The sequence below is a fragment of the Rhyacophila brunnea genome, unplaced genomic scaffold, assembly GCF_057557595.1.
Source record: "Rhyacophila brunnea isolate RB1 unplaced genomic scaffold, BYU_Rbru_1.0 scaffold_1, whole genome shotgun sequence".
Lineage (NCBI taxonomy): Eukaryota > Metazoa > Arthropoda > Insecta > Trichoptera > Rhyacophilidae > Rhyacophila > Rhyacophila brunnea.
Genome location: NW_028232751.1, coordinates 62815722 through 62829691, shown reverse-complemented (window position 1 = coordinate 62829691; position 13970 = coordinate 62815722). Strand labels below are relative to the sequence as shown.

Here is a 13970-nt window from a genome sequence, read left to right as displayed (position 1 = left end):
TAACAGGTTTCATTTCAATACATAGTTTTTTATGGTATGATAATGCCTACTAGGAAATTTATCAAATTGTTAAACACAACCTTCAATTTGGCACCAGATATTCAGAGCAAAATGACAATACTTATTTTAAATATTATGATATATACTCCTAAAAGCAATATGATAACGTAGGGCATAGGTAAACAACAATTACGACAACTATGCATTTAATTAATACATTTAGAAAATTAAAAATACTTGAATAATGTTCAATACACGCTGTAGCTAGTACTAAAATAACGCTTTCGCAAATCGATTTTTATTTTTATAACTTAAAATATTACACCCTCTAACAAAAATCCTGGATACGCCATTGGGTAGAGCCATAATATGTATAAAAAAAACATGTCAACATCTTATGCAGATAAATATTATTATAAAATGCACCACATTAGAATTCTGGATTTTTGGGTACCTACTTGCAAAAGATCCAAAATGTCCCCAGAATAGGTTGTAGGTTAGGACCTTGTAAGTAAGTTGTTTTTAAGCATGTAAGTATTTTGGGAGCCATGAGGAGCAACTATCCAATATTTAGGTTGCCAAACACTCAAGTGTGATTTTACTCACTATATTTAAAAAAAAAAAAAAAAAAAAACACTCATGTGGGTCTATTCTATACTACTTATCGACCGCTAAAGTGATAAAGTGATAGATATTATCAAACTTAGGGTAGGTTTGTATCAAAGTATTAGCACTTATTGCAACAATTACAACCAACGTATTGTAATTGTTGCAATTAGTGGTATATTTTAACAGCAGCAAGAGAGGCGCTATTAAAATATAGTGCTAATTACAACAATTATAACCAACGTATTGTAATTGTTACAATAAGTGCTAATACTTTGATACAAACCTACACTAAGTTTGATAATATTTATCACTTTAGCGGTCGATAAGTACAGAATAGACCCAATGGTAGTAATAATAAGAGCAAAGAAACTGTCATTTTTAAAGAAGAAAAACGGCGGAGCTGATGATGAAGAGAGTTTTCATTGTATTTTTTACAAAGCGATAAAGTTTAGTCCCTATGGACCGTTTATAGCAATTTTGTGGAGCAATTGTTGTGGGTCCAAAAGAGCTGGAAAAAAGACGAAGAAAGAAAGTAAATAATTATAATTCAATTAGAATAATCGCTAACCTTGAAAATTTTAATTGAAACGTGAAAGTGTGAAATCATGAAAGAAATTAAATTTAAAATAAAAAATACAGTTTATCGATTCTCAGACTGTAAATAAATAAGACTACATGATTCGCCAATTTTATTATCACATTTTAATGCATTGATAATGTTATCGATTTCATTTTATTCAACGTACAAATATGAAACAACATATATCACAATTAATTCATTATTAAAAATTATAATAAATATACCACATAAGCGCGAGTGCGATAGTATTGACAGAAAACAATATAATATTATAATGTCGCAATGCAATAAATAGGCTTGGTGTAAGTGCGGTCAAGAATAGCAACCATAAAAATAAACATATTCGTCTTGGCTTATTCATGCCTACTAGAAGAAATATCTCACCTACGCATTTTATTAAATTTGTTAGCATTTCTTGGTAGAAATCTATTGTGCAAATTGTTAATATAATTACATTTAAATTCTATTGATTGTTTTACTAGTCGATAACTAATTCGGTTGTCAGACGGTTGTAGCTTTAAGGGGGATTATATATGCCAACAGACAACCTAGCGGAAAAATACGAAGCTTGCAATTTGAGAATTTTTGTTGATAATTTACAATTTCAACTGTATTAATTAATAAATATGTATCTTTTTTTTTAAGTCAAAGATAAACTTACAATTGTAAAAAAAATTTGAATTTGTCATATATTATTTGGTACATAGGTTACGTTATTATAACATTATTTTTATGGTTATAATATTTACTATTAAAATTTAGTTTATTAAGTTTTCAATTTTTTACGGTTTAGATTTTTGACTAATTCATAGTTTTAATATTTTTTATATTTATTTTAAAAAACAACGATTTTTATAAAAAAATAATATAAATGTGTAAAAATTGTAAATTATCAAAAAAAAACCTCAAATTGCAAGCTTCGTATTTTTCCGCTAGGTTCTCTGTTGGCATATAGGATCCTCCTTAATTATTGTGTTACAACCGAAATACCTATACTTCACTATTTAACATAATTGGTACGATATTCAATAGGCAGTAGGCATATAATAATATTGTTTTGCTTTCAAAATATGAATAAATAATTTTGCAATAATATAGTTGATGACATGTCGTATTGTATTATGTATAATGTGTCCTTTGTCATTCTCTCTTCGGCGTTTCAGAATCATTGCAAAGGCCATTCTCAAAAGATTATGTATTGACGTGTCGAGGAATGAATGAACGAGAACACAATATGGTCACCACCCAAAAATCAAATGATGTACTCGTAGTGTGTAGTCGTGATTAAACAATGGCATTATTAATGGACGACGCACTCAGTACAGTAGCTAGCAAGTAAATTCGCGCATAGCGACATTCGCACGTGCATAGGTAGACGTCACGCAATATCCATTATGCGATATCACGCATAGGGAATTTATAGCAATATCACCTCTATTGTAATGGCGTTAGAATAGTGTTTCTAGTATGAATGTTCATTTGAGCGAACCCGTTCGAACCGAACCATTCGGCAGACCGACAAAAAGGATCGGGAATTTATAGCAATATCACCTTTATTGTAATGGCTTTAGAACAGATTATGCCATTCGGCAGACACGACAAAAAAGTGAGTGTCATTTTTTTTCCAGATGTTTCGTCCATATTAATGTCATTGGGATTAAAAGAGTGCATGTGATATATAATTAATTCTAAATGAGTTAGATGCAGTTTTCACATATTCACGTACATGTATGAAACAGGAGTTGGACTCCTTTGTATGATACCGAAATTACAAAGATGGTCGCCAATATTAATGTAATTTGAAATAACACCGCAGTTGCAAATTTTGTCCGGATTAGTGAGTTAATCAGTATAACATTAGAATTAGATGGTAAAGCAAACCGCTCTAATGCGATCAACATCCGAGGCCCATTCGGCGTAAATGTATTTTGTAATAAGTACCTATGTTTTTGGGTGTTCGAAATATTGTGAATTTGTACGAAAACTTAAAAAACATTTTATGTATTTCTAATATTGAATTATATACTCAATGGACTGATAAAATGTTGTTATCAGACGAAGGGGGGGTTCGAATGTGGACCCCCCTCCCCAGGAATGAAAAAAGTACTAAATATGCAGTACCTAATTAAATTATTTAGGTGAGCTTTCTGAACGGGTGGCCCCATTTATCTCGGTATTCTACGACACGCAAGGCCTATGTCAGTGGAAGACCCGTGACATTCATGAATTAGTGCAACCATTTTACGCCTACGTTATCCAATGACTGAATGGCTCTTGAAGAATAAGCATTATAAATTGCATAGATAGGTCTTTAGGTTTTATGTGTCACACATAATGGTATTATAGCACTGACCTCATCAGGCGCGAACCTCTGATTTTGATCGATTTACAATCATTTTACAATGCTTGAGACCACTGTAGCGAGAGGATGGCTCATCTGATCAGAGAAATTTTGGCGGCAATTTGTGCGATTGAAATAAGTAGGTATTATAATAATAATACTCAGAACCCAATTGCTTATAATTTTTGAACTTTTTTAATAAAATTCTTATAACTATTTTTTCATTTTTTTCTGCTCGAACTACACGAAAAACTGCTAGGCACATCAGACAGTCAAAAAATTATATTTAGGAAATTTTGGCACGTGTACGTAAAAAGGTTCGCCATCCCTGCTATATATTGTAGATGTCTGTAATATGTATTATTATTATGATATGTGCTTTGTTTACTGTGGTATTTTATATATTTTGTTTCTTAGGTGCATTCGTATTGGATCGGTTTGCCGATCTAAAAGTCGAGAAAATTTGCTATAACCAATGTGAAAAATTGATAGTACAGAGAAGAAAATGTTGCACATGTGAATGCAGTAAAGGTTTTCCATAAAACAAATGAGATGGTCCCTTTGTCAGAAAGTAACAAAATTTAACATGTACTCCTGATAGACCTCCTTTATTTTAGGTCAGTGGTGACGAACCTATGGCACTTATGTACCGTATCTAACACGCCGGGACATTCTGGTAGCATGCGAACGAATTGTAGAACTATGAAACCTCAACCATTAACGTGCAGAACACACCGGTCGACGTAGCATTTTTTTCCAACCATGTCCAATCCTAATAAGACCATATAGGCCTCCACAGAGTGGAGGTTTGTATTAACAGATTTTGTTTTTACGAGAAATGTATGTCAGCCACTTGCTCAACCTATTAGGACCATACTTTGACTCATACGCAAATTGAAAAACAATATTATAATATGTACTTGCATTATAATATGTACTTGTATTATAATAAGACCCAGGATTCGAACCTGGGACCCACGACGCTATAGGCCGACGCTTAAGCCGCCTACGATTTACGCATTTACGACATCTTAAACAGCTTTAAAAGTTACAAGAAAGGTCCAAAAAAAAGCTCTCGATTATGATTTGAACAGAATTTCTGGGTGAAATTTAAAAATCTCTTCGCACGTTACGCATCATCATCATCATCAGGGGCGCGACAACCCGGTGTGGGTCCTGGCCTCCTCCAACAGCTCCCTCCACTTGTCCCTATCCAGTGTGGCCGCTTTCCAATTTGGTACCCCCAGAATACGGCAGTCACTGGCAGCTCCATCTAACCAGCGAATCTTTGGCCTCCCTCTTCTTCTACGTCCTATTGGATTGCTGGACATCACTCTCTTTGCCGGTTCATTGTCATTCATATGGTGCACATGACCTAGCCATCGCAGTCTCCCGATCTTGATTGATTGAACTGCGCTGCAATCTTCGTACCTACAGTCCGTAAAGCTCAGCATTATATCTTCTCCTCCAATTGGTGCCATCCCTGATCGGTCCATATATACGGCGGAGAATTTTTCTTTCAAAGATGTTCAGGGCTCGTTCATTTCGCAGAGTTAATGTCCAGGTTTCCGATGCGTAGGTGAGCACTGGCTTTACAAGTGTCTTGTAAAGAGTGCTTTTAGTTCGACGAGATAGTAAGCGGGACTTAAAATGTCTTCACAGAGCAAAGTAGCATTTATTCGCAGACATGATTCTCTTGTTGATTTCTTCTGTAATATCATTATGTCGAGTTACAAGAGATCCAAGGTATATGAAACTGTCGACCGTATCAAACTTGTATGCAACAATATCTAACTTTGGTGCGACTTCTCGTGGTGTGACATAGACAGGCATGTATTTAGTTTTTGCCTCGTTTATTTGTAAACCCATTCTTTTGGCAGAGGATTCTATTGCTGTGAATGCCTTTTTCAGCGCCAATTCTGATATGGCAATGATGTCGATATCATCGGCATACGCCAGCAGCTGCACAGGCTTAGTAAATATCGTGCCGCTGCCACGGGCATCAATCTTTGCATCCCGTATCGCCTTTTCTAGCGCAATATTGAAAAGAAGGCATGCCAGAGCGTCACCTTGCCTTAGGCCATTCAGTGATACAAATGGCTTGGATATTTCCGCTTGAAGCTTTACCCGGCATTGTACTGGTGTCATTGTCATCTCTACAAGTTTAATTATTTTCGTCGGAATTTCAAATTCTCGTATTGCTTCGTATAGCCGGTATCGATTAATGCTATCATAAGCTGCCTTAAAATCGATGAACAAGTGATACGTGTTAATATTGAATTCAGTGGTCTTTTCTAGAATCTGCCTTAGAGTGAATATTTGAGTAACACATGATCTCCCTCGTCGAAAGCCTCCTTGGTAGTGCCCGAGTATTCCTTCTACAATGGGTTCCAGCCGCTGGAATATCAGAATCGACAACAGTTTATATGCAAAGTTAAGGAGTGTCACCCCTCTGTAGTTACTTCATTCTAGTTGGTCTCCTTTCTTGTGCAGGGGACAAATCAGCCCATCCTTCCACTCTTCTGGCATCTTTTCTGAAGTCCATACTTGGTGGATTAGGCTATGTAAATGTTTGAGCAGGCTTTCTCCCCCACATTTTATTAATTCACTCTGGAGGTTATCTATTCCAGGCGATTTGTTTGTTTTTAACCTTGACATGGCACCTTTTACCTCATTTAATGTCGGTGGTTCTTCGTTATCATCAATGCCACTTTGTACTGATTCCTGGTCATGAGTATTAATGTTAGTGTTGCCGGCATCATTATGGGGGGGTATTTAAATGTTGATCAAAGAAACCAACCCACCGGGCAAGAATACGGTGCTTTTCTGTGAGTATCATGCCATTGTCATCCTTGCACATTGTGATACGAGGCTTGAAACCCTTCCTAACATTATTTATCTTTCTATAGAACAGCCGACTTTCTTGGGCTTTATAGTGTTCTTGGAGTAGGATCATTTCCTTTTTTAAATAATCACGTTTCTTTTTCTTGTGTAGTTTCTTTTCTTCACGCCGGCGCTTTTTATACTCATCGTCTGATGCCCGTGTTTTCTTCTGTAGCATCATTAAGTAAGCCTCATTCTTTCTCGTAGTGACTTCGCGGCAATCTTCGTCAAACCATTCTGATCGTTCACCTGTTTTTCGGCGTCCTAAGGTATCATTAGCTGAGGATACTATGGCAGTCTTGCACTCTTCGCAGTGTTGATTCACCTCTTCATGGTCTCCAACCTCTCAACATTGTCGCTCAGGTGAGTGTTCAAGCTCTCCTGGTACCGAGCCAGTTCCTACGGAATCTTCAGTTTCTCTGTGTCAAAGGGTTTTGCTCTTGCTCCCATTTCCTTTTTGGTGTTCGAGATCTTTGCTCTAACTTTTCCACACACTAAAAAATGGTCTGAGTCTACATTAGCCCCTCTGTATGTCCGGACGCTCATTAGATCCGATCTGTGCCTGTTGTCTATCAAAATATGGTCTATTTGGTTTATTGTGCACCCATCCGGGGATTTCCAAGTTCCCTTATATATATCCTTACGGGGAAACATTGTGCTACCAATAACCATATTTAGTGACGCTGCACAGTTAATTAGTCGGGTACCATTGTCATTACTTTCATTGTGAAGACTATGTTTTCCGACAATGGCAGTTTTAGATCTCCTCCCGTCCTATTTTGGCATTTAGATCACCGAGTATTATTTTGACATCGTGATTTGGGCAACTGTTGTACGTGCTTTCTAATGCATCGTAGAAGTCCTCTTTTTCCTCATCCGACTTATCTTCTGTAGGGGCATGTACACTTATAAATGAGTAATTGAAGAAACTTCCTTTAATTCGCAGTCGCATGATCCTTGGGTTGACTAGTTCGAACCCGATAATTAAATGTTTCACTCGTTTGCTTACGATGAATCCAGTCCCAAAGTGATGTTCACTATCATGGCAGCTATAGAGTATAGTGCAGTCTCGTTTCTCCATCACTCCTTGACTTATCCATCGCATCTCCTGTAGGGCCGTAATATCACATTGGTATTTTATGAGTTGTTCTGTAAGGAGTTTAAGTGCTCCTGGTAGATAGAGTGATAATGTATTCCATGTTCCAAATCGTATTTCCTTAAAGCGTTTGCCAGGTTGTCTGAGTTTAGTGTCCGGTATCCGAGGCTGTTGGTGTGGTTTCGTAACAATGTGTTTTTTTACGGGATGAGGTTGTTAGCCCCACGCCCAACCCCCTTTTCGGAGGGCCATTTCTTCCTTCTCCGTTAGCCCTGACTACACCTTCCACCAGGGTTGACTACCTGATCTTAGGTGTAGTTGCTCAGGTTTCCAGGGCTCACCACGTGGAGGTAGAGATAGGAATTGAGTAGGAGAGGCTATGCGACACTATCAGGATACATCGCACGTCACGCATTATTACAAATATTTTTTTTAGCATCGATATAAAGGTTTGCTAACCCTGTTCTTTGTAATCAACGAGGACTATTTTTGATACCATGCGCTTGCCATAGGCTGGTAAGTTCAGCCTCAGTGTTGAAGAATCGACACACCACCCTCACGCACGGGTCAGTATTTAGATACTATACTGAAAAACATATATCTTAAAGTCCAGCTGCTTTCGCAATAATTGATGTTCAAAGTCTCCTTCGATTTCTAGTAGGTATCCATAGCCTCGCTTCCATCACTGTGCCTGTGACCGCTTTATAGCGAAAATGCTCTGGTCATCTATCACCACAGTATAGCAATATAGCAACAATACAACACCGCATTCAAACTTGAAGGGGCCTTGGGCTAATACCGAAAACACCAATTTATTAAAACGTAATTTAAAAAAATATATATTTTTGTTTAATCGTAATTTGTATTACACATGTCCAAGTTATAAAAAGAACAACTTAAATGCAACAAGAGTTCAATTTATATTATTCTTTACGCCCACTAGTTGTATTTGTTTGAACGTGTTGTCTGGGATGGAATAATAGCATTATTTGAATTTATTTTTCGGGTTCCGATGTACCAATTTGGCTTTGGCTTATAGCCTATCTGTTAAATCTGGTTTTGGATACATAACTAATATTATTTTGAGCTCGGTTTGTGGATATACTAAAATGGAAATCGCATTAGGTATTAATTGTCTGATCTGAACTAAAAAAAAACTACATTCATGTTCCTACGATTTCATGTCGAACTTTATTTTTCCTAAAATTTGTTTCCCTTTTACATAAATCCATGCAATTAATTAGTCATCCTCAACTCTTATCAAAACTTCTAACCTTTGACTGGATATCGGTCCTCATGTTTACTGGCTTCGATTTGATTGGTCGACAATGTGTTCCCAGTAAATAAATAAATAATAATATCCTCTAATACTTATTTAACACTGATAATGGTCCTCCAGCGAATCTGTAAAACAGAAACAAATAATAATTATCTGTTAAGAATAATTTTTACATCGAAACAAGATAAGAAATGTCACATTAGATTACTTATAAGTACATTTAATCTAACTATGTAATTCGCTATAATATTTAATACGATTTATATTTTAATAATAAATATTACAGACAAAATAATAGTTAGATATATGTATATGAAACTATTAATAATATATATCTTAGTAGGTATTGTACATTAGGTAAATATTGCGATCGTGCTTTTAATTTCAGTACTTACAATGTTCTTACAGAATATTTTATTCTCAAAAAAAAAAAAGTTGTTGGTTTTGTGACGTCATAATATATTCTACAACCCCCCTTAAAAACCACATCATTATTTATTTAATACATCACATCATACCTCGATTAGTTAAATATGACTGTAACCAATGCATTTAACTTTATATTTTTAACTACTCTAATTAGGTACAATGTTATTGAATGGAATATTATAAATGACGTAAATACATATTGTGATACGTTTACAATAGATAATAAACAGTCAAAAATACACGTTTTATTTGTTAAAAGTATATTAAACATTCATATCTCTGAATTTAAGTCTAAACCTACTAAGTTCTAAAGCATTTTAGGATTTTTTAGGAAATTTTAGGATTTTTTAGGAAAACTGTCTGACAGTTACGTTTACCATACTTCACATTAGTTACGCATTATGTTATTTCAAATATAAAGTGATTAATTGATTAATTATTTTAAGGATTTTACAAACCGGCGGCAGTCCACACTCTTTCATTTCGAACCCTGGTTAGTAAATGCACCAGACGCATTCTATAAGTACTAAAATATCAATGACGAATTACAAAATCCAGTGCAATATTATGTCACCAGCCGTAGATGCAATTTTTGATTCATTGTTGGCATGACGAATAAAACAAATGTATCTAACCAGTGTATCGTGTATCGTATGTCCAAAAGATCAATTTAAGAAAAACGCCAGTTAAGTTTTTCATCCGCTTGTTTTCAATGGTTTTAGAAATTACATATTAATAATTTGATTTTAATTGTTGAAATTACATATTAATAATTAGAAATTAATAATTTGATCTACTGAACTTTTTTTTGTAAAATCATATACCTACGTCTGTCCTGTATGCGTTCCTATACCATTCATCCGATTGCGATGAAATTTTTATGAGTTATTGTGTGCACATCCGCGAAGGTTTCTGAATTAGAAAAACCATCTTCTTCTTCTTAATTCTATCTTCTTTTATTCGTAAGGTTCCTATACCATTCAACCGATTGCAATGAAACTTTGGTGAGTTATTGTGCGCACATCCGCAAAGGTTTCTGAATTATTACAACCACCTTCTTCTTCTTGTATTCTATATTTTTCTATTCATATGCGTTCCTATACCAAATTTTAAAAATCCATTCTTCTCGCATGGACAACTGTATGTGGCCTACTCACGCGTTGGAAAATCTTTTGATTTATTCGTGTACGCACCAGACGGAAAAACAAAAAAATATTGTGTATCCATAAGCACTTCAATAAACAGAATTTCAATTATAACACAAACACTTTCTTTCTTTGGGTGGCATTGCAACGCATGCCGGGTACTCGCTAGTTAAATATAATTGTATGCGTGGTAATCAGGCAAAAAGGCGTACCAGTGTATAAAAATTGCAAAGTTATGAAGCGTATATAGGTACTTACATATGTATTGAGGTTACTAAGGTCGTAACTGACAATTTTCAACTTTACATGAGCGTAAACAACAATATATTATGAATTCATAGAAAAAATATACCTATGTGGGTACATATCAAGAATGCTGAGCAAGAGACATTTTGTGGACAATGAGTTATTTATAGGGTTAGATTGTTTGGAATGTAATCTTTAATATGTACCTAATAGTTATTTCGTGTTAATGTTAAAAACTATTTTTAGTAGGGTAGTTCGTAAATAAATAATGTACGAATAAAATACATATTTCAAAATGTTCTCCAGTAAATTTGAAAATTGCAACTTTACGCTCATTTTACATTAAAATTACGATATCATTGTTGTTTTATATTAAGTTTGTTGGGATTTTTATCGTGTATAAATTGATGCCTTGTGATGAATCAATATTTTTTGAACATTTTTTTTGATTATAATTATAATTATAATTGGTACAAATTTTATACAAATTATTGTACAAATGTGGACTTAATATGTGCCTACATAATTTATAGTATAAAACAATGAAATCGTCACCTCAATACTACAACTAGATAACTTGATTTTCACTGTTTTTGAGATATACCTATATATTGGAAATGATTCTACATTAGTTCCTTCTCTGCAAAATGATGCAAATCGGTAAGTCAGAAGAAAATGGGAACTGTATTAATTTTGGGTTGGAAAATAGATAACTTTAAAACCATAAATGCAATAAATAAATAAAATAATATATCCACAATATTATTTAATTTTTCCTAATTAGACAAGCACAATTTTCTATTTTTATTTTAAATAATAATTATAGCCTAGATTTATGTTAATTAAGTAAATTTTAAATTTCATTTCTCCAACAATGGCCAAATTGTAGTATTGAGGTGACGAATTATTTTATTAATATAATTGAAAATGATTTTATAAAAGGTGAAACACAATGCAAATAATTAATATGTTCAATAAATTTTATTAAAAGATTTTTTTAAATATTCAATTGCCTTACCGTGTTAATCTGTCACAAGTCAAAGAAAATATGTTAAACAACACAGAAATGTCAAAATAATATTGTTTTTACTCGGTAGTCAAGTAAAGAGGTTAGAAACGATTGGGGAGCGGTATTCACTTCAGCGTTTCAAGCCAAACTGAAGATGAATCTCGCAGCGGGTCGTCATCCAGTGTCTAATAATAGTTTGAACGCCGATGGTTCACAGGGCCACATCGAAGCTTTCTTTATATGGTATATAGTAAATACAATAATTAATTGTTATTTTTGAAGTTGTACTTCTTTAGGCGCGTTTGGGAAAACATCACAGAGTGTATTTTTGGCGTGTGACGCGCGCAAATGTAACGCATTAATTTGGCTTGGGACGTGGGACGGAAGTTTTACCCGGCGATGCAACATAATTTATTTTGCGCGGCGACGTTCGGGTGTTCCAAATAATGTTGCAACTTTTATTATGATTATTCATTAAGATTTTAGGCTATATTTATGTAAGTATTATTTATGAGTAAAATTATATATCAATAAATAAATAAATTTTGTGAATGTTGAGGTGGTAAATAATTCAAACAACAGTATGTTGTAAATTTACAATATTTAGACACTTCATAAACAAAAATACATATTTTTACATATTTATATTTGTCTTATATCCCATGTCAATTTATTTACTAGCGGTTTATAATAATTGAAGACAATAATAATTATTATGTTTCATCACAGAAGCCAATATCACGTTTCATTTAAACCGTTAAAAAAGGCTATTTTTTTTTTTGATTTGTAATAAATTATTAGATATTGTTAACGAAAATAGTTGTACAGTCATCTGTTCAAGCAAAGATGGTCGAAATAGCGGTTTGCTAAATTTTAAAACACAGGTTATGAGATCTTTTTCTTCCAAAGTAGGTACACATTCTGCAATAATATTATTTATTCACATACATAATAATATTGCTGACGGTGCCTATATCGATAAAATACCCTTGAGACCGAAATGAATATAATCATAATAACACGCCAATACAATTTGATTTTTTATTATTTATTAATTCATCATGGGCACTTCTGAATCGATTATAACCGTTGTATGGCAAAGACGAGTGTTTTGTTTTGTTACGCCAAAGAAGTATAACTTCTAACGCGCGTACATAAGTACACACAGGGGCGGCTATTCCTTAGGGTACCTAGGGGACAGACCCTGGTCCCCTCATCATTCTATAGTCAATATTCAATTGAATATTGACTATAGAATTTTGTATAAATTAATTAAGTAAGTATATATTTTATTTGTACTGTTTGCCCTTCCTTGATTCTTGTTTCTTGGCCCATCCCTAATGCTCTATGTGAGTTTTGGCTCTACCTACATAGTACAATACAACGGTACTTCTGGGGTCGAAATTCGGTGGCCCCTTTAAAATCAAAGCAATGTTTATATAATGAGATGCTATATGCGATTGCCAGTTATGATTCTCAAAATTCATAAGGAAGCTGAACAATGCGTACGTCTGTAGGCCGTTTTGCACGTGCTATGCACATTTTACCCACATGTACCGATGCTGGACCGGGGACACTGTAGTAAATACCTGGTCTTGCATAAGTGTGAGTTTATAATAATATTAAGAAGTTATCTTGTCGGTCGGCTGTAAATTCATATCCCATGACCCACCGGTTTAGTTTATTAGTGAGTTTGCCAGTAAGTGATCAAATATGTTATCTATCTCCTTAAGTTTTAAAATATATTTGTTAATACATACTATAATAATTTATAATATTATCTTGAATGATAATAACAAAGGGTAGGTATGTGCTATTTCAGTTAATTAAATCAATGTTAATTTGTATTACCTAAATATTAATTATTGTAATGTACTAGTTGTGGATAGTTGAATTTCACGTTAGTAAAATAATTTTGATAAATAATATTAGGTATTATGATGAATGAGGTGGTTCATTTATTGAAATATAAGTTCAGTACATTGACATTTGAAGACAAACTAGAAGTGAAACGATTAGGACCTCACTAACCAGTCACCAACAGATTTAGTTATTGTGTATGAACTAATCAAAACAAAAAAAGTATTTAACTCCGAACAGTTTACGAAAAACATGGTTGACGGCGAGTGTATCCTTGAAAAGACTATTTTGTCTTTCTTGTAGCAATAAGATTCTTTCGAACGCAGGAGGCATATGAAGATGAAGTAATAGCTACAAAAGATATGTTTTTTACGCTTTGATTAATATTGATTAGATAGGTACTTATTAGATATTTCACGCCATCTGACCCCACTTACTAAAAGATGCTAGAGCCGCCACTGAGTACACACATCGATTTTTTTTTTATCGTGTT

The 13970-nt window shown here is 34.1% G+C and overlaps 1 protein-coding gene across 1 annotated transcript in view; it reads right to left on the bottom strand.

Moving 5' to 3' along the window:
• Positions 1-11767, bottom strand: part of Phyhd1 (Phytanoyl-CoA dioxygenase domain containing 1) — a 34869-nt gene extending 23102 nt beyond the window's left edge. Inside the window, exons 1-2 of the mRNA XM_085957672.1 lie at positions 11627-11767; positions 8784-8913 (exon numbers count right to left, since the gene is read on the bottom strand). Coding sequence (XP_085813798.1) covers positions 8784-8807 — 24 coding nt within the window. The 5' untranslated portion in view covers positions 8808-8913; positions 11627-11767. The remainder of the gene's footprint in view (positions 1-8783; positions 8914-11626) is intronic.
• Positions 11768-13970: the final 2203 nt, after the last annotated feature.